The 25,864-nt window shown below is 39.2% G+C and overlaps 1 protein-coding gene across 10 annotated transcripts in view; it reads left to right on the top strand.

Annotated features, from left to right (window-relative positions):
• LOC118402117 (astrotactin-1-like) overlaps nt 1–25,864 on the top strand; it is a 243,218-nt gene that overhangs the window by 33,098 nt on the left and 184,256 nt on the right. For all 10 annotated transcript variants that reach the window (XM_035800041.2, XM_035800040.2, XM_035800037.2 and 7 more), the window contains exons 2-3: nt 10,019–10,206; nt 23,475–23,874. In XM_035800041.2, coding sequence (XP_035655934.1) covers nt 10,019–10,206; nt 23,475–23,874 — 588 coding nt within the window. The remainder of the gene's footprint in view (nt 1–10,018; nt 10,207–23,474; nt 23,875–25,864) is intronic.

Below are 25,864 nucleotides of genomic sequence, written 5' to 3'. Positions count from 1 at the left end.
CAGATTAGGTTCTGTTGCTGTATATGATCAACGAACCGAGCCAGCTTGTGGTCAGCGGAGAGCAGCAGTGATTCTACAGCCTACATCCTGCGGAGTCACTGGCTGATGATAAGTTCATTGTTGTGCCTTCTGCTTGTCTCTGATAAGACTGAGTCCTCTGTCTGCGTTTGCAGTAGTTCTGTAGCCCTGCTCTGCTTGGACAAACAACCGGGCTGATATGTTGTCATTTGGACCTCTGAGGGGGTCTCAAATTCTCTCCCAGATTACAGAAAACACCCAGCAATTTAAAAAATAAAGATGGCTACATATTGTATTTGTCTGCCCAATATTTCAGTTTCTGTCTAAAGATCCATATTTTATTGATCTCGTCAGGTCCAGGTCGCCAAATGGCTGACCATGTCTAATTGCTGTAGTTGGACTCTATTGGCACAGATCCATTTCAGTGAGGATATTTGGGATTTGTAACTTTTCTCTTGCCAGCCAAGTCAAGGTCATATACAGAGTAGATCCAAGAATTGTGAAGTGCTATGAATTATGTGGAAGTGCTATAAATTGCATGTTTGAAACAACATTTGACTTGCGTGTTGATACCATTCTCTTTTACATGGTAAAAATAAGCTGTTATGGGACTTTTAGAAAAAATATAACTCTATTACTAATGCCATTTATGGTGAGGGAAACAGAAACATGCTACGTGTTGCAGTTGGCCTTTAGAATAATACAAAACATATCCTTGACTCTATCCGAGTTGATGAGCGAAGGGAAGCAAACAATGCCAGTCAGCCTCCACACCCAGCACATCGAAAATACACCTAAACTATTACCAAAACTAATTACACACCTAAGAGTTAGCCTATAGACCAGATTAAATTGATAATAATCTGATGAGTGACAATGTTAGGCCTATCAAATTGTACATGAAGAGATGGGCGCATCTTGCAATTTACAGATGCAGGGAAAGGAGCGTCACTTTATCAAATCCTCCTTCAGAGTCACATGCAGGTAAAATGTTTTGATTTCTATACAGTATCAGGAAGAGCATATTCTGCAGTTTCTATTACACTTGCCTTTGTCAAATAACTCTCATAATTCAAGAGTTGCAGCTCTGTTTACAAATGTCACTTTTTCCAAGAATATCCATGCTGTCCATGCGTTCAGCACATGACCACTTGCATGGCAGCATTGCTCTGGCTACTAAGCCAAAATAAGTAACATAATACAATTAAAATATTATATTTATTTATGGAATTCATTGTTTACAATTGTTCATGCACTGATGCTTTTCTTCAGGAATATGGCAAATAATTTAATCTGCACTCTTGGCTGGTTAAATTATTATTATCTTTTATGTTTCTACTTTGTCAAAAGAAGCTGTAACTGGACGTCATGAATTACTATAACTCTATTACTAATCAAATCTACAAATAAACTTGATCAAATGGATTACACTGTAAGATTTTTATTGTAAGAGAAACAAAATAGGCTATAGGCCAACGTATTTTCTAAAACTTTGTATAATTATACAAACCACGTCCTTTAATCTCCCTAAACAAATAACTTGTGTTGTTGTTGTTTTTTTCATTGCTATATTTCCACAAATATTTCCTCATGCAATTAATACTTTATCATAGTTTATGCACTATTTATTAAGCGCTGGTGTTTATGTTTGCTGTAACTTGCGGGTTGATATGGTTCTGATTTATATGCTAAAGGTGACGCCCGGCAACATTCTCTAGCGTGTACTTATTGTCTGAAAGGCCAGGCGGTTCTAGTGTTAATATATATTGTGGCTGAAAATAGCTGGTGACACTGACATTGAAGGTAGAGGAGCTTATTTAGGTTTTGGCCACAATAAGAAATATGGATTGAAGTAAAGTAATAGTAGTTCCTTGGCAGCCGTACTAAAGTATGCATTTGAAACACAGAGCAAACTCTCCTCCAAGGGCATTGTAAAGTGTGTGAAGGTGGATGAGATGTGCTCGCACACACACACACACCTCTTGAAGCACAACTTCAAGAATAGGCCTAAAATGTATAACATTCCCTCTAATTATTAACTACAGTGCTGGACAGGTATACCCTGTCAAACAACTATCACTGTTTTTTGTCCAATTTGTAAGTCGCTCTGGATAAGAGCGTCTGCTAAATGACTTAAATGTAATGTAATGTAATGGAAGAAAACGTCTTAAAAAACACTCGCACTTGTCTTTTCTTTCTGGCACTGACGTTGCTTCTCTACTTTATTGTGTAACAAATGTATTTATGACTGTGATATGTGGTTGTCTCACCTTGCTACCTAAAGATGAATGCACTCGCTGGAAGCCGCTCTATGTAAGTGTCTGCTAAATGACTAAAATGTCAATATTTTTTGTTGTTGTAATCTGCCGCTTTTCAAGTGTAAAATATTAATTGATCAGTTGTCATTGCCAAGCCCCCAACCCTTTTACTGAAGTCAAACGCTGAATCACAATGTGAGCTCCTGATCATGATAAAACCATCAAACCAAGCCATGTATTTTGCATTAACTCCAGACAAGGACTGTGATCTCCTCACCTTGAAGTTGCCCATTTTCCTGTCCTCTAAGTGATATCCCATGCCTAATCATCCAACATGAAATATTCAACATTGCTGTAAAACTCTTAACAAATTACAATTTGCCAGCCATCCCATTTAATATGGGGAGTGTTGGATAGCTTGTTAAAATAAGATTGACTTTGATTGATTGTTCAGTTTCTTATTCCTATTCATGTAGAAAATTGGCATAGTCAATAGACACATACCTTGAAACGAGCAGTGGGCTGCCTATGGATATGTACTTTAGTCTCGTGAACATTGTGTGTTTCAATTTCTAAATATGATTTTCCTTTTTTTCCACATACCATCAAGGGCATTCAGCTGTGAATATCTATACAGAACTGCGACCGTATTGGTCTATACATTTTTGTAAAGAATGTTTGCTTTCTTTCGTTTTTCGACCGGTGTACTCTTTTCACATAATTTGGGCCTACCCCCTTGATTGTTGATTGTCTACTTTGTTATGCTTCAATGATATGATTATGTGACTGTCTATGTAGAACGACACAATAAATTGCTCCAAATGCAGTTCTTAGAATATTCTATTTTTACTGTAATCAGAAAGCACTACTGTGCATTTTCATGTTTTACAAATGTAGGCTAGTTAAAATCGTGGACCAAAATTCCTCTCTAAAATATTGAAATGTGTCTTTGATAGTTAAGATTCTGTACTCTACATCAAGGTTTAAATATGGGCTTTTAGCATATTTCCAGCTTAAGGAGGTGCATAGAGTTTGACATTTTTTGTTTATTATCCTTAGACTTCCCAATGTAGGGAGTTAAAAAAATATATATATTCTGCCAGAAGCTGAAATATATTTTAATCCCTTTTACTGGTGTAAACAGGAGCTATGAAAGTAAGAGCGTAGCTTCTGACACTGCAGGGAGATGTGAGCTGAATCTCTCTGGCCTCTCTCTCCAGCAACTAGCTCACTGCTGTTTAAACTCAGTACAAACAGACTAGAGCTCTCTCCATATGGCACTCTCTCCCCCTGGGAAACATGCCTCCTTTAACACATGCAGCTCCAGACCTACTGTACTGTCGGTGGTGAAAACCTCCCTCAGCCATAGCTGTGTTACCTGTGATTGCCTGGTGATAATCTTCAAAAAAAAATCTTCAAATGTGTCTTTGCCGTAGCAACCACAAACTGATGTGAAATGAACAAAGCTCAAAGCAAGTCTTTGCTTGAGTAAAGGTCTGAGAAAACAAAACTATTATTGACACATGAAATGTGTTATCACTGTCTTAGTTTTAATTTCAGAATATGCTCCAGGCTAAATGGCACCCTATGTCAACGGGTTCTTTTGATTCATTGTTTTACTTGTCAGCTGCTAAGTGTACCAATTAGAGACCTACAGAGCACAACGGTCACAGAATTGTCAGTGCAACATATCAGCTAAAGTGTTAAAACACAGTCAGGAAGACGGCCTCCGTGTTTGACCATTAGAATACTTATACTGAAATGACTCTCTCATGTTTACAGCTCTAGGATTTTTATATTCACTTAATGGCCATTTATTTCAAATCAAATCAAAAATCAAATCAAAGCGTAATGGGGGTGTACACAGTTTTGCACGTTATCGCAGGTGCCCGCGAAATGCTTATGTTCCTCGCTCCAACAGTGTAGCAATAATTTAGCAATACAATATCAATATGCACATAATCCAAAAATTAAAAAAATTAAATATAAGTATTTCTAAGTTAGAGTCTTGAGAATCCCAAAATAAATCATCTTTGTCTATATGACCTCTGGTTACCCGATCATTATCATTTTCCCACTGAAGCATATTTGCTAAATGCAATATGGCATTAATGCAGTTCTGTGTTCATAACTGAAATACCATGTGTTGATTTCTAGATTATTTTCCAATAAATGGAAATAACCTCACAGTAAATGCCACTATGTTTTCATCTGATGATTATGAATGTATAATTCATAGAATCAATAATGCAGTTGATACAAAGATCCCAGGATGGGTTTTAGATGAGCAGATGCTTTGTTTTCCCTCCAAAAACACTGTAACCAACCGAGATGGTGGATTTAGTGATCTAAGGCTGCATGGTGCATTAAGATGAGGTACTCTGCTAATAGTGGTACACTAATACTCTGCCGTAATCACATTACTTTAATCCATTCTTTATGTTGGTGCCTTCGTGGCCTCATGCTGAGAGGCGATGGACTCATTAATAACAGTCTTTTGCTGAACCAGACCCTGGAGGGAACTCTCTGCTGTAAAAATGTCCTGTCACTTTGTCAGATAATTTGTATGTAGGTTAAAGCCAGCCCCTAAATTGTATTTACCGGGAGGTCCCACTCTGCTGCGGCACAGTGGCATCAGTATGTGTCAGATAAACCTAGTTACACTACACTCATGCAATTAAAAGCATTTACAGTTAGACCACAATTAAGGAACTGAATGTTTCAGTGTATACAGTAGCTGTAGGGTAAATCCATGTTTAATTCAACTGCATCCCCCTTTTGATTTAAACAAAACTTTCCATACATGTTTGCCCATGGAAGAAGTGGTGAGAAAGTCACTTTCTGGACCTGAATGCAAAAGCATTCAAGAGATAAAGGTGTTTAAAGTTAACCCATTTTGCATACCCCGCCATACCATGGAGACATCCATGTCTTCATCACTGGAAAAGATAAACGGTTGAGTTTGAAATTATTTTAAAGCTTAGAAACAGGGTTGTCAAACTATTTGATCATTTTTTTAATAACAATTATGAAATTTATTTTACCTTTATCGTCAATTATCTAAAGATAATTTTTTACTTTTTATATTTGCATATGTTGTTGCTTAGGCCCTTCTCTACATCATCTGAGGTTTTTGTGTTGTGCCGGCCATCGGTTGAGACACAACATGTGGATGCCATTTGGGTGGATGCCATTTCAATTCCAGAAACAAATTCATATAATGGGCATATTCCTTTTGACCAGAGGTATCCAAACTTTTTATAGTCCCGTACCCCTTGAAACATTCAACCTCCAGCTGCGTACCCACTCTAGCACCAGGGTTTTGCCATCATTGTAAGACTGCCACACACACAAACCTATTCAATACACTTATTAAACATAAGAATGAATGTGAGTTTTTGTCACAACCTGGCTCGTGGGAAGTGACAAAGAGCTCATAGGACCAGGGCACAAACAATAATATCATAATAATCAATCATTTTGCTCTTTATTTTGCCATCTTATATATAAAACCTTATTTGTTAATAAAAAATGGTGAATAACTGGTGAAAAATGGTGAATAAATGGTGAATAACTTAATGAGAAGGGTGTGCTTGAAAGGATGCACATAGCTCTGCAATGTTGGGTTGTATTGGAGAGAGTCTCAATCTTAAATCATTTTCCACACACCCCAGGTCTGTGCCCGAATTTAGTTTTCATGCAAGTGAGGGCCGAGAATCCATTCTCACATAGGTCCGTGGTTGCAAAGGGCATCAGAGTCTGGTTTACCAAGGCTAGAAACTCTGAGCGCAGCCCTATCAAGAAATCTGGCAGTGGCTTCTGATTAAATAAAATGTTCACAGAACCGCTTGTTGCAATTTCGATGCTCTCTTGTTCAGATATCGGTAAGGGGACTGGAGGGAGGGCATGTAAGGGATAACAAATCCAGTTGTTTGAGTCGTCTGTTTCGGGAAAGTACCTGCGTAATTGCGCACCCAGCTCACTCAGGTGCTTCGCTATATCACATTTGACATTGTCCGTAAGCTTGAGGTCATTTGCACACAAAAAAATCATACAATGTTAATGCAGTCCACAAGAGCTCTAACTTCTTAATCATAGCCTCAATTTTGTCCTACACATTGAGTTGCGGAGAGTCCTTGTAATCCCAGATTCCCAGATAGGCCAGTCGTGTGAGAAACTCGTTATCATGCAAGCGGTCAGACAAGTGAATATTATGGTCAGTAAAGAAAACTTTAAGCTCTTCTCTCAATAAAAAAACATGTCAATACTTTTCCCCTTGATCACAATAACTTCTGTATGTTGTAAAAGTATTACATGGTCGCTGCCCATATCGTTGAATGATGCAGAAAATACACAAGTTCAGGGGCCTTGCTTTAACAAAGTTAACAATTTTCACTGTTGTGTCCAAAACGTCTTTCAAGCATTCACTTGGCAGCAAGAGCCTCTCGGGGGATGTACCCAAGTGGCATCCACTATGTCTCCCTATCGTGGCTTTTGCACCATCAGTACAGATACCAACACATCTTGACCACCAAAGTCCATTTGATGTCACAAAGCTGTCCAAGACTTTAAAAATATCCTCTCCTGTTGTCCTGGTTTCCAGTGGTTTGCAGAAGAGGATGTCTTCCTTAATTGACCCCCCATAAACGTAACGGACATATACCAGGAGCTGTGCCAGGCCTGCACGTCTGTTGACTCATCCAGCTTTAATGCACATAATTCACTGGCTTGTATGCGAAGCGATAACTGTTTCAAAACATTTCCTGCCATGTCACTGATGCGTCGTGAAGCAGTGTTGTTTGATAAAGGCATTGTCTGTATAGTTTTTTTGGCCTTTTCCCCCAGCATTGTCCCAGCCATGTCCGCGGCAGCATGAATAATTAAGTCCTCCACAATAGTATGGGCATGCCTGCCCTAACCACTCAGTAGCTCACCATGTAAGACGCTTCTAGCCCCTTCTTATTAATGGTATCTGTTGCTTTTATACGTCTTACTGCTCGAAAGTCGTCTTTTGTCTCGCTCAAAAAACTCTTATGGCTTACTTTTCAAATTCTCTTGTTTTGTTTCTAAAATGTAGAGTAACAGTTAATGTGATTGGATTTTAATTATTTGACTAGGCTACCTGTATTTGACATTGTGTTGTCATTTCGCTGAACACTAGAGGGTTTAATTTTATTTTTGGCAGTGAAACAAGGCTACTCAGGCGAGAAATAACCCTCACCCAAATGTATCGCCCCGTTGGAAAATATGTACTGTTTGAAAATGTGAAGAATTAAAAAATATATATATGTTTTATTTGTATTTTTTAAATGTGAATTACATTTTTGTTTAGCATACCCTTGACAGCATGGCATGTACCCCTGGTGCCATTGTGGATTGCGCAGATGATTACAGGTCTCGTCCCGTGTGATAACCATTGTGTGCTTGTGTTATTTATTTGTGGTACTCCTCGCTCTTTTGTTTGGTCTTCATCCCCGTGCCTATACATGGCACGCTGTAAATTGGGGCTAAATGTAAAAAAATATTACGCATTCCTGCGTCTGTCTCCCGAATCTCTTCATACCAGCGTGACAGAATAATTGACCATTCATTTTTAGGGATAGGCGTTCCGCTAGCGACCCACCTCGACAACATCCGGTGAAATTGCAGAGCGCCAAATTCAAAATACAGAAATACTCATAATAAACATTCATAAAATATACTAGTGTCACACATCGGCTTAAAGATTCACTGTGTCAGATTTCAAAAAGGCTTTACGGCAAAAGCAAATACCATGCGATTATCTGAGGACAGCGCCCCGCTTACAAAAGCATACAAACCTTTCCAAGCCAAGTAGAGGAGTCACGAAAGTCAGAAATAGCCATAAAATGAATCACTTACCTTTGATGATCTTCATCTGGTTGCAGTCACAAGAGTCCCTGTTACACAATAAATGTTCGATAAAGTCCCTCTTCATATCCCAAAAACTCAGTTTTGTTGGCACGTTTTTTTCAATAATCCACTGGCTCAAAGGCGGTCACAACATGCAGACGAATACATCCGAATAGTACCGGTAAAGTTTGTCGAAACATGTCAAACGATGTTTATAATTAATCCTCAGGTTGTCTATTGTCTAAATAATCGATAATATTTCAACCGACATTTGCATATTCAATAGAAAGGAAAAACAACGAAGGGCATGCAATCGGTCACGTGTGCAAACCAGCTCTGCTTCATTCTACAGTCCACTTACAAAATGGTCTCATTCTTCCTCGTTTTTCAGGATACAAGCCTGAAACAATGTCTAAAAACTGTTGACATCTAGTGGAAGCCATAGGAACTGCAATCTGGGTCCTAACCCATTAGATACTCTATAGGCATTCAATTGAAAAGTACCCACATCAAAAAAAATCCCACTTCCTGGTTGGATTTTCCTCAGGCTTTTGCCTGCCATATCTCACAGAAAGTATTTCAACAGTTTTAGAAACTATAGAGTGCTTTCTATCTAATCCTACCAATTATATGCATATCCTAGCTTTTGACCTGAGTAACAGGCAGTTTACTTTGTTTACTAAATCAAAGATGGCTACTGGTCCACCCACCGTTGAATGTCAACTTAAATGGTCATGTCTATTATCAATATTTCTTTGATTTCAGTAGGTTTCATATGGAGGATTGACAGTATAATTCCCATTCAAGTCAAAGTGCTACCATTTGAAAGTTTACATTTATTAAAATGTTAGTACATTTATTAGCCAAAGTATGATACACACCCTGTATTCAAGAGCATGTTGTGTCACAATCGATGGCAGGCACAACACAAAAACGTACATTATGTAAACTAAGGTCTAAGCTACAACATATGTAAATCTGAAAAAGTTTACGTGCTTGACACGCTCGTCTTAATGATTGGACCAAGGCGCAGCGTGTGTAGAGTTCCACATATTTTAATAAATCGAAACTCACCAAACAAAACAATAAAGCACAAACTAAATGTGACGCTACTGGTGTGCACACATGTAAATATCTGTAGACAAGATCCCACAAAGCACAATGAGGAATTGGCTACCTAAATATGATCCCCAATCAGAGACAACGATAAACAGCTGTCTCTGATTGGAAACCATACCAGGCCAACATAAACCATTAATCACCTAGATGACCCACCCTAGTCACTATCACGCCCCAACCAACAGAGAATAAACAGCTCTCTATGGTCAGGCCGTGACAGTGCTTTTAGATAATTGACATTAAGGTGAATTTTTTTTTTCTCAATAAATGATCAAATAGTTTCACAACCTTCTTTGGAAGCTTGTAATGATATCAATCTCAACTGTTTATCTTTTCCAATGATGAAGACGTGGGGTGTTCATAATAGGTCAACTTTGACCACCTTTATCTCTTAAATGTTTTGGCATTCAGGTCCAAAAAGCAACTTCCGGAGCACTTCTACAATAGGCAAATATGTATTGAAGGTTTGGTTAATTTCAAAAGGGGTGCTATCAAATGGATTTACCCTATATGGGTAATATATACTGTACCAGGGTAATAGTTATTACCCTACTGGAAAATTATGCAATGGATATTTGTAAAAGCACATAAGATTTTCCAAAGGGTTATGCACTAATAATTCATCATAATATGCTTCTTAACCCAGGTCCATACTCCTCGCTCACTCATATGATGAGATTTTAAATGGAAATGTTGAAATTTGAAAAAGCGTTCACTCATCCTTTTATCTGTGTGTCCTGTATGACTGGCAGAGATCACAGGAAACTCTGAGGACATTCCTCTGGTGCGATGGCGGCAGCAGTGGATGGAGAATGGCACACTGCTCTTTCACATCCACCACCAAGATGGCAGCCAGAACCTCCCCGGCCTGTCAGCCACAGACTACCCTGCCAGCGACTCTGCCGAGGAAGAGTTACGCATCCTTCACATCTCTGTCATGGTACGGTACTGTGCTGGTTGGGTGGGGCTCGGGTTGGAATGGAGAGTGCTTTATTGTGCTGTTTGATAAAGATGTTGGGCAGGGATGTTTCTTTTCAATTATGTGCGCTGATCTAATATAAGCTTTAGAACTTGGTGCATTTCTTGGTACATGTGGACATGTTACAATGGAAGGTTTGTACTGAACAGTTACATTGATGGATGACAGATTTTTAATGCAAAGTACATCTAAACATTTTATCAAATGATTAGTCAGCATTAGAACAATTATTCTAGCAGGTACTAGGTACATTGCAGAGGCACTTACTGAATGTCAAATCATATGCTGACCTTGAGTCTCCTCTGCATGTTTTGCATGCATTAGTACACAATGAAAAGGTAGACTGAAACATTTTCAAATTCTTTCAGTTTATTTATCTATGCAACAATTATCCACCGGAAAATGTATTTCTCACCTCGTATTTTCTTCCATATCTAAATTTAACATCCTTCTGGACGTTGTGTCCTTGTTTTATTCCCCTTGCTATCTCCTTATCCTAAAAGCTGCTCGACAATACAGTCACAAATCTCTTATGGAGGTGTGAAAGGATTAGCATGCAGATAGGACAGACTTAGCAACAGATGGCTGCTGCGCTGTGCTCCCGCTCCGGCCTCGCTCGCTGCAGCTTGTCGCTCAGTTGGAGGGCCGCCTCATAAATCCAGCATTGCATCACTTCGTCAGCTCCTTGAGGATACGTGCTGCCCCCGAGACACAGCCCCACCACTCTCTCTCCCACTAACCGCCACTCTCTCCCCACCCCACACATGTCACTGAGCCATTTCCATTGTTCCGCCATACGCCGCAGCCACCAGCATGGCTCGATGGCAGACGATTCAAGCCAGGATTCTACACAGCAGCTTGATCTGTCATGCACAGTTCATTGCCAGACCACCAGGCCCACCATGGAACAGTTTAAAGCTCTTGGATGAATGCAGTCCAACCTGAGGCTTGAAAAGAGGCCAGCTGTAACTGGGGCTTAATCTCATGGAGGTGCAGGTTCACTGAACTGCACCAAAATCAGTTTTGTCACCAGAAGGGGATAGGGATTTCCCTCACCTAGTGGCCATTCAAACTGCCATGATAAGAACAGGTGTGCTTCTTCCTCCACAAGGTGACCACAGTCTCCTTTGCTGCTCTGCTTCAACATCCATAATGGATGAATTTCCCTGTGTTCCATGTTCAGCCGCAGGTGAGCTCCTGCAAGTCGAAACACATGTCCTTAGTTCTCTTTTGGCCCAGAGGCAGAGGGAACAACAAGCACCCCCTAACACCTACTACTCTGCACCATCCACCACACATGGAGCCACCCTTTTACAGAGTTACTCCTTCTGCAGGAAGACCTCTACTATGCCCGTTAAATGTAAAGGGAGTGTAGTCACAGAATTGGAAAACCTTTGTATGTTTACAAATGCTCCAGAACATTGGTAAAACAGCAAAGGGCATCACATGGCAACTTTCATTTCCCTTAATATTGGGATCTTATTTATGGTATAGATCCCTCAAACTCATCTCTGGACCTCGAGGCCACTTCCACTGCATTTTTTCATTATTCCCCTCTAATCAGGGACTGATTTAGACCTGGGACACCAGGTGTGTGCAATTCATTATCAGGTAGAACAGAAAACCAGCAGGTACGGAGCGTACCTCGTAGGTTAAGAGTTGAGTAACTCTGGTATATATGGAGAGAGGAATACCGTTATGCCTACGCTACTTCATGAAAGAAGACATCCCAAATATATATCTTTGAGAAGCTGTGGAATACAAAAAAATGATTGAATATTATATGAGGAGATTTTGTGTAGTAGGAAATAAGCTCTTAGGGACTCTTATGGCTCATGCGCTGTATCAGTCACTGTTTACATTGGATTAAGGTCTCAGACAAGTCCCCAATGTTCTCTGACAGGTTTCCAGTGTTCTTCCTGAAATAATAAATAGTGTAAGGGCTCTATTCAATCCATATAGCGGAAATTCAGCGTTACAGCTCGTTAGCGGAGACCGCATTCACGTTAAATGCAGCTCAATCGGAAATGACCTTCACATTTTGATCTACACAATCTGTTACACATCACATCAATACAGATTGAATAGAACCCTAAGTCTCGTATGTTTTGCTTCTCCTCCTATCTATACATTTGAAGTTCACATATTTTGCTGGTATAGTGTTTAGTAAACATCCCAGTGCTCCTTCTTGCTGGTGTACAGTCAGGGTTACTAATTCCCATATCAGATGGGAATTAAAAGGATTGAGTTTCCTGGGAAACTAACAGTATGGCTTTAAGAAATCTGATGCAGGCGGAAGCAGAAGCAATACAGAAGGAATTGATTTTCTATTGGCCAACCTATAGTAAAAAAATAAACACATTTTGAGGAGGAGGCAGATACAATATGTTTTTAAAATGTTAAATAACACTAAAATGTGCATGAAAATACTATAACCCTCACAATAGCCTACATTTAGCATAGCTTAATTGATCTTCAAAATATATATATTTTACAATGTCTATGGTGTATTGGGATAACTGAGTTTACAAAACATTAAGAACACCTTCCTTCTCCCCTCAGAACAGCCTCAATTCGTTGTGGCATGGACTCTACAAGGTGTCGAAAGCGCCCCACAGTTGTGTCAAGTTGACTGGCTATCCTTTGGGTGGTGAACCATTCTTAAAACACTTCGGAAACTGTTGAGCATGAAATATAAACAGCAGCGTTGCAGTTCTTGACACAAACTGGTGCGCCTGGCACTTCAATCTTTTGTCTTGCACGTCCACCCTCTGAATGGCACATAATCCATGTCTCAATTGTCTCAAGGCTTAAAAATCCTTCTTTAACCCATCTCCTCCCCTTCATCTACACTGATTGAAGTGAATTTAACAAGTGACATCAATAAGGGATCACAGCTTTCACCTGGATTCACCTGGTCAGTCTGTCATGGAAAGAGCAGGTGTTCTTAATGTTTTGTACACTTAGTGTATAGTAAACAGTCCATATATGACTCATATTTGCTGTTTGATATAATATGACAGTTTGATATCTCTATTTGTGTACTAGGTGATTAGAAGGAATAACTCAAACATCGAAGATTTCATACTTTCAATTAAAAATGATCACATAAGAAATTCTGAAATAATTGTCCCGGCCGGGCCCTGGGCTCAAGACGTTCTTTACAACATTACCAACAGTTTTCCTTTGGGCACCCCCTCAGACCTTTGCACTTCTGGTTTAAGTGCCCAATAATACCTTGTTTTATGGCTGCTCACACCCTTTAACGGATTGACTATTTCCTCTTGCACCTCAAATGTCATCCAGATCAGTTAAGGTCCATCGGCCAAGCAGAATTGCAGTGACCCATTCATTAATGCAAGCACAAGCCCCTGAACTTGAAGATTGTCTCGCTACGTAAAAAAGATTAATGATAGAAGATCCTTAAAGTTAAGTTTGTAATGTTATACAATTTAAGGGGCAGGAAGGAATGATGGAAGGAAGAGGAAATTCAGTTAAAGTAATCTAAACAAACATTTTGAATGAAGTATTACTATGTTTATAGTTTCGAAGGCTAAAGTATTTTTTGTGTGTATCTCTTCCAGCTGGGAACCGATGGCACAGTAGAGTCTGTCAATCAAACAAATTCTCACATAATTATACAGCAAATTAAACTATGTTTAGAAAAAGCTAAGACAGTCCTGCCAAGAATCCCAAAACTCTTAAGCTAGTAATGTTTTTATATTCTCTCAGTTGTTTTAAGCAAATTGAGAGTTCTACTATTGATAATAAACATATTTATTTAGAATAGATTACACATTTATTTCATTTTCATGAGATTACATTTTCACATTCTGAATCTCTCAAGAGTTTGAGTAAAACATTTTTTTTTACATGGACGTAGAATGTATGCACACATGACTGTAAGTCGCTTTGGATAAAAGCGTCTGCTAAATGGCATATATTATTATTATTATTACAGTTCACATTAATCAACATTTCAGGTTATTAAAAATTATTACAATAACAATGCAGACAAATATGCAGAGCATCATTGGACAAGCAAAATGTAGCACGCAGACGGAGCAATAGCACAAAAAGCAACAAAACAAAATACAATAAAGCAACAAAGTGTTTCCACACCTCACAAACTACAGACAACAGACAACATGGAAAGCTGCAATATGCAGCTAGGGATTATATTCACAAGTCTGATTGGGCTTAAGTCATATCTTTATGTCTTTTGTGAAGGTGTGATAGGTGGTGCAGTTGTGTGTGTTCCAGACATGGGAAGCTCTCATAGAGAAAGCAGATTGACAAAAGGTGCTTTTTTCTTAAGCGAACTATACAGTCACCTCTCATGGCAGACCTTGTGGATCTGCTGCCATGGGTTTGGGTTTTCTGTTAAAACAAAAGTACTAGGTGGAGGTGGGGCCAGGCCTTTTAGGATCTTGAGGGCAAGACAGTGTATTGCACAAGATTTTCCCAACTCAGAAGCTCATGCTTTCTGAGGATGTAATGGTGATGATGGCTATTGGGCTTTCTATCGAGCACTTTGAGAGCCAGTAGACTTGTAGACTGACTGAATGGCTTTTAATTCTGTACAGCAAGCTTGGGCCCAACTAGTCTAGCAGTATGTTAAGTGGGGGTGTATCATAGCATTGAAGTACATTTTTGTTACCTCTGTAGTCAAATGTTGTACGAATCGGAAATTAGCTAGGTTTAACTTTGTTATTTTAGTTACCTTTTTCACCTGCTTTTTAAAAGAGAGGTTGCAATGAAGTATGATGCCAAGGTACTTAAAATCAGATGCAGCCTGGAGCTTCTCCCCTGACACATAGGCATCTGTCTCAGTAGCATCAGTTGCCCTCTTTTGTTCACATTGTGATGCAAACATGAGTCACTGAGCCACTTTGTAACCTTAACCATTACAGTAGTGAGTTCTTGTGCAGCTTGTTTGCATGCACATATATCACTGTATCATCTGCATACATTTGAACTTCAGACCCAGTACAGACAGAAAGCAGATCATTCATGTACAGGCTGAACAGGAGGGGCCCCAGTATTGACCCTAGGGGCACACCCACATCATAGCTGAGCACGTACTGTGTATTCTTTAATGATCATACCTAGGGCTGTTGCGGTGACATTATTACTGCCACACCGGCGGTCATGAGTCATGAAGGGAGTCAAATTCCATGTGACCATTTAGTCACGGTAGTTAGGCTTCTCCAAGCTCTGATGCTGCTGATGGTCATTAGTAGCCTACTAAACTTGCTAACTGCCTGGTACTCAGCACTCTATTGTCCTTCTAATCGCTCGGACATCAATGCAAATGTAATTGAAAATCTAATCAAACACTTCATTAGAGCCCCTAAGCTCATGTTGTGCAACATTTCTATAGGCTATGCAATTGCACGAAAAAACAGAGTGATGACCTCTATTAAAAAGAGGAGGATCCCATCAGCTTTCTATAGGCTAGGCCTGCGAGAAGTATTTCTCAACTTTTCTAATATTAAGTACATTGCTAATCTTTACAACAGGAGTATAGCCTACCTGACTGGCATGAAAATGAACCTCGGGAAAAGCGTCCTCCATTCTCTATTTAAGTACATAGATGACATTTACTTTTTCCTCTGACCCTGTTTCGTGACAGGTGCATCAAAACAAATTTCACACATATATTATTTAGTGTATGTAAAGACAAGATTAAATCAAGAATAGTCTGATGGGTGACAATATTAGCCCATCACTTGTGAATTATATATTATAATTTGTGAATTTTTTATTCATTTTTTATTTAACCTTGTATTTAACTAGGCAAGTCAGTGAGAACAAATTCTTATTTACAATGATGGCCTACCCCGGCCAAACCCTCCCCTAACCCGGACGACGCTGGGCCAATTGTGCGGCGTCCTATGGGACTCCCGATCAGGGCTGGTTGTGATACAGCTTGGGATCGTGATGCCTATAGCACTAAGATGCAGTGGCTTAGTCTGCTGCGCCACTTGGGAGCCTAGCATGCCCAGCAAGAAACAATGCCGTTTTTTGCTACTTTTTCTAATCATCGTCGCACACCTCATGTAGCCTTGCCCTTAATCACATTTGCGGTCACTTTTGACAATGGTGTTGTCCCGCTAATGGAATATTTGGCATGTGCTCATTGCTGCGCTTATAATGTGAAGAAATAGCCTCATAGTTTATCAACATTTTAAGCTAAACGTTCTGATCTGTTGTGTCAGCCACATTGCGTAAAAATTATGCTAGTGGTTGTATTAATTTGGGATCTATCGCAACCAACAACTGTCCCGGACTAAGTTTGGAAGATGTATTTATTGTACAGAATAGAATAGGTCTACTTTTGTACTATGGGGGATAGTAGATTGACATAGGCTAGTGCTTTTGCTGTTTGTTGGCTGACAAAAAGTAAATGTGGACAGTTCTTCCAATATCTTCAATATGCACCTCGGAATTGGATAAGGACACACGCAGTTGCATTCCTGATGTGTCTGTCTTCACTTGTAGCCTGAGAGAAAGACCCGATCACGTGATGGAGAGCAATGTGAGTGAGAGATGCTTTGGAGCATGCAGCACTCAGATGGAAGGGCTCAGCGCAGCACTCCGGGCCAAGGACACAACGGCCACTGGCCACAAAAGGCATGGATTTTTTAGGGTGCGTTACGGCCACACAAAGGAGATCCCCCCGTGAAATTCAAGGAATTAGCAGGTGCTTGTCAAATTCTGAATGGGAGACTGATAAAGTCTGTACAGCCTGCATAAAAAAACTAAGCAGAGCAACTTTTTTCAAATCATCATTAGAGTCTGAAGTTACATTAATAACTGAAAATTAAGCATATAGGAGTAGCGATTTCTTTGTTACCCTCTCTTGGGTAGGGGGCAGTATTTTCACATCCGGATGAAAAGCGTGCCCAAATTAAACAGACGCTAGGATATGCTAGATTTGTATAGAAAACACTCTAAAGTTTCTAAAACTGTTAAAATGATGTCTGTGAGTATAACAGAACTGATTTGGCAGGCGAAACCCTGAGGACAAACCATCCCAAAAAAATAATAATTCAGCCTTCCACTGTTTCCAATGGCTTTCATGTTTATTATGAGGTGAAGTCCTCCCATATTTCAGTTCCTAGGGCTTCCAATAGATGTCAACAGTCTTTAGAAAGAGTTTCAGGCTGGTTTTTGGAAAAATGAGCAAGAAGTTGTAGTTTTCTAAGTGGCTCCTATTTTGGCTATAGCGTTTCCATGCGCGTGGGTGAAAGCGTGTTCTTTGTTATTTATCTCTTCATGAATGTTAAATATATTTCTGTAATTTGAAATTCGCGCACTGCAATTTCACAGGATGTTGGCCAGGTTGGACGCTACCCTCCCACCTGCCCATAATTAACCTCTTAACACAGGAAAGCTGCATGTGCGCACTCCCTCAAATCGTTTAGAGAAAATATAAATTCTATTTTATTCAGTTTTGTTCAATTGTATTCTTCATACTTAAAAATAATATAAAATAATGCCACTGAATTATAAGCAAAACTTGTCTGTTAAATTAACTAGTGTAGCCCACAGCCATTTCACATAGCCAGATCAGGACCTAACATAAGGACAACTCAGAGTATTCAATTAGGTTATTCTGAAATAGACTACAATTTTCTTTAGACCTGTCTAAAATAAATAATGAATTTGTTGTGAAGTTGTAGGCTATATTACATGGATTTATTAAACTTTTTAAAATGTAGATGTTCCAAAGGTCTGCATCAGTGGTTTGTAGAAAGCCAGGAATGGAAGCCAGGAGATGCTAAATGTGTTTATGTTAATTAACGGGCAATTACCGTGAGACCGAGAGTTATTTGCTTGACAATCACCGGCTGATGAAATTTCGTGACCTCCACAGCACTAATCATGCCTTGCAATACAGCAGGAGACTTGAATGTGTCCTTAATAAGAAAAGCGTCAGCCTTCATGCAATATTAGCCTTTATGAAATATTGTAAATGAAATTAAATGATTTAAGTTAATGTCATTAATACCCCATTCCAATGAAACCCCATTGTGTGTTTAATGGGGGTTTAACTTTCACATTTGTTCACTGTCAAACGCTGAACTGGATCATAAACCTTTAGAAAATACTGTTCCTAATTGTCACATTTGATTTCATTGTTGTTATTAAATAGGTTTTTTAAGCATTAATGCCAGAATTTAAGCCACGTCTGACATACAGTGCATTCGGAAAATATTCAGACCCCTTAACTTTTTCCATATCTTGTTACATTACATTACAATTAAAATAATTTTTTTACTCATCAATCTACACACAATATCCCAAAATGACAAAGCAAAAACAGGTTTTTAGAAATGTTTGCAAATGTATTAAAAATCCAAAACGTAATATCACGTAGTCACAAGTATTCAGACTGTAAATGTGATAATACAATTTGGGATTCTTAATACATTTGCAAACATTTATGGGGTATTGTGTGTGACTCCACTTCCATGCTATTTCTGCCATATGCCCCGCGGACATGCAGAAGAGTGCAATGAATGCTTTGACTTCATCCATAGAGATATCCTTTTCTGTGCGCATGAGCGATAATAGAATATCTGATGTGCTGCAACATCTGCATGTGACATAAACTTGTCAATCTTTTCTACCCAAACTGTGCCATGCCTCCCAGACTCCTGTCTCACCATGGCAGTTGGGATCAGTTGGCTCTTTTACAGGTTTTCAACAGCGAGGCTCTGGCATCGGAGGTGGAGGCTCGAAGTCAACATCAGACGCACATTTTGTTACGTTACAGACATATTCTAAAATGGATTGAATTTGTAAAAAATCTATCTACATGCAATATCCAATAATGACAAAACAAACTGGTTTTCAGATTTTTTTTTTGCAAATGTATTAAAAATAAAAAACATAAATGCCTTATAAGTAAGTACTCAAACCCTTTGCTACGAGACTCAAAATTGAGCTCAGGTTCATCCTGTTTCCATTGATCATCCTTGAGATGTTTTTACAACTTGATTGTAAAGTCCGCCTGTGGTAAATTCAATTGATTGGACATTATTTGGAAAGGCACAAACCTGTCTACATAAGGTCCCACAGTTCAAAGAGCAAAAACCAAGCGATGAGGTCGAAGGATGTCCGTAGAGCTCTGAGACAGGATTGGGTCGAGTCACAGATCTGGGGAAGGGTACCAAAAAATGTATGCACCATTGAAGGTCCCCAAGAACACAGTGGCCTCAATCATTCTTAAATGGAAGAAGTTTGGAACCACCAACACTCTTCTTAGAGCTAGCCACCCAGCCAAGCTGATCAATCGGGATAGAAGGGAATTGCTCAGGGAGTTGACCAAGAACCCACATCTACAGTCTGTCACATTTACAGTCTGAATATGGATTGAATATAATTGTAAATGTACTGTAGATTGATGAGCAAAAAAATTATTTAATCAATTTTAGAATTTTGTTGAAGCACCTTTGGTAGCAAGTACAGACTTGATTCTTCTTGGGTATGATGCTACAAGCTTTTATTTTGTGCGTTTCTCCCATTCTTTTTCAAAATACTGTATATTTGAACAATTCTTTTTATCGAAATTTTGAAAAAAAAATTGATCAATCGTGCAGCCCTAAGTCCCACCCACAGCGATTAACAGGTCTAAAACCCTACTGACTCACAAACATCTTTCTCCCTTCCCTGACAATCCCACCCAGAGTGATTGATTGACAGGCCAAGCTATTAAAGGGATACTTCACCCAAATGATTTCCTTACCCTAAGTGTCCACAGCAGCAGAGCCAATAAAATACACATTTTGAAGAGCAAACATCAATACATATCTTGCAGTAAAACTGTAAATATGACTTTAATTTCAAGAGAAGATTGGTTTAATGTTCAAAAAAGGTTATCTTACTTAGAAAATAGTCCTGATCATATACAGTGTCTACCCCTTGACTTATTACACATTTTGTTGTCTTACAGCCTTTTTTCTTACCTATCTACACACAAAACCCAATAATAACAAAATGAAAACATACTTTCAGAAATGTTTGCTAATTTATTTAAAATGGAATACAGACATATATCATTTACATACGTTTTCAATACATGTTAGAATCACCTTTGGCAGCGATAACAGCTGCATCTTTCTGGGTAAGTCTCTAAGAGCTTTGCACACCTGGATTGTACAATATTTGCCAATTTTTCTTCAAAAATTCTTCAAGCTCTGTCATTGTTGATCTTGTCGTAGATTTTCAAGCTGATATATGTCAGCCACTCAGGAACATCCACTGTCGTCTTGGTAAGCAACTCCAGTGTAGATTTGGCCTTGTATTTTAGGTTATTGTCTTATTGAAAGGTGAATTCATCTCCCAGTGTCTGGTGGAAATCAGACTAAATCAGGTTTTTCTCTAGGATTTTGCCTGTGCTTAGTGCCATTCAGTGTCTTTTTTATTCTGAAAATCTCCTCAGTCCATAACGTTTATAAGCATACCCAGACAAACGGTCGTAAATATGAATTGCATTTTCTTTTCGAATGAGCAAAGGATTAGCATTTCAGTGAATATAATTATAGATTATTATGTGTGTAATGAATCCATTTTTCTTTCCCGCTCTTTCTCAGTCCACACCCCCTTCCCCTTGTCTACCAAGCCGTCATAATGGCTTAGCCCACTAGGGACTCTTTCCTATCATTGTCAGTAACCAATATCGACTGTTTGTTTGTTATGTATTTAGGTGATTAGTTAGTTAGTTAGTAAATAAATAATTAAGCCAATGTGTATGTTGCTGATTCACAATTTATGCTAGGGTTCGTGCAGATAACAAAGAATTTTACAATGTTCAGATGAGACTGATAGAAGGTAAAGAGTAATGCTATCGATATAAAAGATCTTCAGATATTTAAGAGTGGTTTCGGGAGATAGCCCCTTTATAAAAACGAATGCTTCCATGGTGCCCCAGGTTATTAACGGTTTAATTGTTGCATGGTTTAATTCAATCACATAATCAATTAAACGTTAGGTAATTGATTTGAAAATAACTTGTCATCTCATTTAACTGTAATAGAGGCACAACATTATGGAAAACAATGTAACTCTCTGGCCTAGTTATCTTTCTGCTTATTTCAATCTAAACTAGAGTTTGGAATAGTTAATTGACTTTGAAAGTAACGTAAACAAGCAATACAAAACAAATTATTCTAACTTTCATTCCCCTCTAACATTGTGCGTACATGCTGCATAAGTGACCTATAGTAAGGCATGATTTGTTAATGTCCTTGACTATCCCGAATAGGCAAACAACTTATGCAAATTGCATTTACACTTTTATATCGGCTGAAAGCTTAATTTCTTGTTAATATAACTGCACTGTCAAATTTACAGTAGCTATTACTGCGGAAAAAAATGCCACGCTATTGTTTGAGGAGAGCTCCTAACAACAAAACACTTTTTTTCACCACGATAGGTTTGATAAATTCACCTCTGAAGGTGAAATGTGTATTTACATTCTGAAATCTTGCTCTGATTTATCATCCAACGGGTCCCAGAGATAACATGAAGTGTCGTTTTCTTAGATAATATCCTTTTTCATATCCTAACAAGGTACATATATCGTGCATGATCGATTTTGTATTTACACTCGTTCAATTTGCAAAGAAAGGTATCTGTGAAAATCTCACCCTAAACGTTGTTTCAACCATTCAAATCATGTTCATTTGTATTCTTCAGAGATCCTAGAACGTAACGAGACTTCACTATATAATTAGGGCTGTAGTATATCCTATAGGACACCATATTTGGTCAGAGAGCGATGCCTTCATGGCACGCCGATGACGCGGGTGGTCTTCACATGAACAACACTAACTTTGTCAAATAAGCACCAATCGGGGTCAAACAAAGGTAGCTTGATAGCTAATGGGCTGGGCTTAACCGGAGTATTCGGAAACCAAGTATCTGTTGTAAAATGTGGCTCCTAACCTTGTACGACAGCAGGCCTTTTCATTTTGAACAAAAAGTATGAAAATATTCAGAGTTATGAAGTTATGAAAACTGGTTGTTTTGCCAATTTTGAACTTATAATATGGCTACTAATACTGGAAAAGCTAAATCAATGTCCAAGTATACAGATTTAACGATATTCTTGCAGAAAAAATGTAATATGAATGCAAATGTCTCCTTGACGATTCTCCCAAACGTACCTGGGTGACTTCACACTAAATGTCACTTAGCTCGCTCATACTTCAAGTAATCTGTCTGGAATCTTGCACATAAACTGCTGCCATCTTGTGGACACCGTCAGAATTACAATCAGAGTGATGGCTGGAACTGGTACCTTTCTCTTGCATTTCAAAGATGGTGGTAGGAAAAAAAAGTTTTTTTTCCTTTGTATTTTCTTCTACCTGATCTAGTGTGTTATATTCTCCTACATTCAATTCAAATTTCCACAAACTTAAAAGTAGTGTTTCCTTTCAAATGGTAACAAGAATATGCATATCCTTGCTTCAGGGCCTGAGCTACAGGCAGTTAGATTTGGGAATATCATTTTGGCGAAAATAGAAAAAAAAGGGGCTATCCCTATTAAGCAAAACGTTAGTAAATGTAGCTGGCTACATTCGTTCTATGACAAACAATAGAAATAGGATGGCCTTGCATAGTTTTTGAAAAAAATACCTTACTTTTTCATTGTAAGCATTGCATTGCATTCTTGATGCAAAAAAACACTTTGCTTTCAATATAAAATGGACCCCTGTCAATACACAGCTGGACTCACCTGCTCCCGTTTTCTCCTTTTGTGCTATTTACAAACAAACACGTGATTGTCTCAACTGATCTGGAGAACTACGGAAGCTTCATAATGTAAACTAATATGACAGGTGAAACAGAAATCGTGTTCTGCTTTATCTCCTAACGTATTGCACAAGTTAACTGCAGGTATTTACTAAAAATGTAGCTACAAATATGACCATTTATTGAAAACTTTAAATAACTAGCTTCGACAGTATTGAGGGTATTGAAAAACCATCCCATGGCTATTTCCAAATACCCCGGTATATGGTACACTGTGATGATATGGATATTGAGTTTGTTAATGTTTTCTTGACATTGTTGAGATCTATTGTTTTTTCCTCAAGGATCTCTAGTATGCACTAGTGGTCTTTTGACAAATCTAACTGCATGGATTTGGGGACTTTTGGGAGTTCTTAGTTGAGACCATTCATCCTTTTCCTTTCCCAATTGTTTGTTCACAGGGAGGCATGATCGCCTTGCTGCTGTCTATTTTGTGCCTGGTCCTCATCCTCTACACGCGCAGGCGATGGTGCAAACGCCGCCGTGTGCCCCAGCCCCAGAAGAGCGCCAGCGCCGAGGCAGCCAATGAGATTCACTACATCCCTTCGGTGCTGATGGGAGGCCAGGCCAGGGAGAGCCTGAGAAACTCCAGGGGCCAGGGTCACAATTCCAGTGGCACGCTCAGCATCCGAGAGACACCCATCCTGGACGGATACGAGTATGACATCACTGACCTGAGACACCATCTGCAGAGAGAGTGCATGAACGGAGGAGAGGACTTTGCCAGCCAGGTTACACGCACCCTGGACTCCCTTCAGGGCTGCAATGACAAGGCCAGCATGGACCTCACACCTGGGGAGTGTAAGTACAAGCACTCATGAATGCACACACATGCACACACACACACACTTACACTGTTAATGGTGATGGAAAACGCTGTGTCAGGCACCGCTCCAGAATCTCCCATAAGTGTTCTATTGGGTTGTGAGTGTTCACACTTGCACATTCTAAAGTGGGCTAGCGCCGACCTTAGCCCAGGGCTAGCTGCCCCTGATCTGGAGCAGGGTTGGCACTGACTTTTCAGGGTAAAAAAAAAGAGGCACTTTCACTTAATTTGCATGCTCTCGTGATGCCTGTCACTCTTGTTTAGGCTACCCCAAAGACCAAAACATTGTCTGAGTCAACGGGAGAGATTATTATAATTATTTTCCATGATTTACGTCAAAGTCTCGAGTGACGAAAAGTAGCCAGTTAACAGCTGCTAGCTAACAGCTGCTCTCTCACTAGAGGAGGAGCTGCACAAAGCAGAGCTGTTGCTACGGTTACTCTCACAAGCAGAGCTGGGGCAGTAAGGAGCTGGGGACAGGCAAAGACAAGCATCTAACTAACAGAGGAAGTTACTGGATTTCGGATTTCGGATTCGGGCATGGCCTGAACGTCGCGTGTGTGGGTAGGGTTTGGGTTTAAATGAAATGCCCCTGCAGGACTACAGATAGCACGCCATGAACTTGTAAACTTGTAAGTAATGATCTTGTTGTAAGTTTATTTTCCGGTAATAATGAATAAACATTAGCTAAAGTTAAGACGTTGTCAGCAACAATATGGTCATTATTTGAACTGGCTAGCCATCTAGCTAGCAGGCTAGAAACTAACCAAAACATTGTTAACAGAGTAGCTTTTAGTTGCCTGGTTTGCTGGATTGACATTTATTTTTTATGTTTATATTTCACCTTTGTTTAACCAGGTAGTCCAATTGAGAACAAGTTCTAATTTACAACTCCTACCTGGACATATACAAAATTCATTTTTAAACTAATGGGTTTATTCGTGTTAAAATACAGATGTTATGCTATTTTGTACCACTAGGCTGCTGATGTCATGCAGCCTGTCATTTTTGTGTTTATACTTTTTCAAAACAACAACAAGTTTGATGTTGTGATGTCACTGTGACAACTGTCTACAGACATGTCGACAGGCCAACTGTAAACCAGCCTATAGAATGTAACATTGGTTGTGTTTGGTTGTCGTTAGCCCTGGGATAAAATTGTGACTCCTTAGCCCAGGGCTAATGCTTAGCCCAGTGTTAACAAATGCTTGTGTAAATATGGGATTAGAGTGCCTGGCAAAAATATTAATCCCCCTTGGTGTTTTTCCTATTTTGTTGCATTACAACCTGTAATTTAACTGGATTTTTATTTGGATATCATGTAATGGACATACACAAAATAGTCCAAATTGGTGAGGTAAAAATAAAAATACCCACAGTGAAGCATGGTTCTGGCAGCATCATTCTGTGGAGATGTTTTTCATCGGCAGGACAGGGAAACTGGTCAGAATTGAAGGAATGATGGATGGCACTGAATACAAGGAAATTCTTGAGGGAAACCTGTTTCAGACTTCCAGAGATTTGAGACTGGGATGGAGGTTCACCTTCCAGCAGGACAATGACCCTAAGCATACTGCTAAAGCAACACTCGAGTGGTTTAAGGGGAAACATTTACATGTCTTGGAATGGCCTAGTCAATCCAATTGAGAATCTGTGGTATGACTTAAAGATTGCTGTACACCAGCGGAACCCATCCAACTTGAGGGAGCTGGAGCGGTTTTGCCTTGAAGAATGGGCAAACATCCCAGATGTGCCAAGCTTATAGAGACATACCCCAAGAGACTTGCAGTTGTAATTGCTGCAAATGGTGGCTCAACAAAGTATTTACTTTTTTTGGTGTGGTGAATAGTTATGCATGCTCAAGTTCTGTTATTTTGTCTTGTTTGTTCCACAATACAAAATATTTTGCATCTTCAAAGTGGTAGGCATGTTCTATAAATCAAATGATACCAACCCACAAAATGT

The sequence above is a fragment of the Oncorhynchus keta genome, chromosome 23 (assembly GCF_023373465.1).
Source record: "Oncorhynchus keta strain PuntledgeMale-10-30-2019 chromosome 23, Oket_V2, whole genome shotgun sequence".
Lineage (NCBI taxonomy): Eukaryota > Metazoa > Chordata > Actinopteri > Salmoniformes > Salmonidae > Oncorhynchus > Oncorhynchus keta.
The sequence above is the reverse complement of the archived record's forward strand: the minus strand, read 5'-3'. Positions and strand labels throughout refer to the sequence as shown.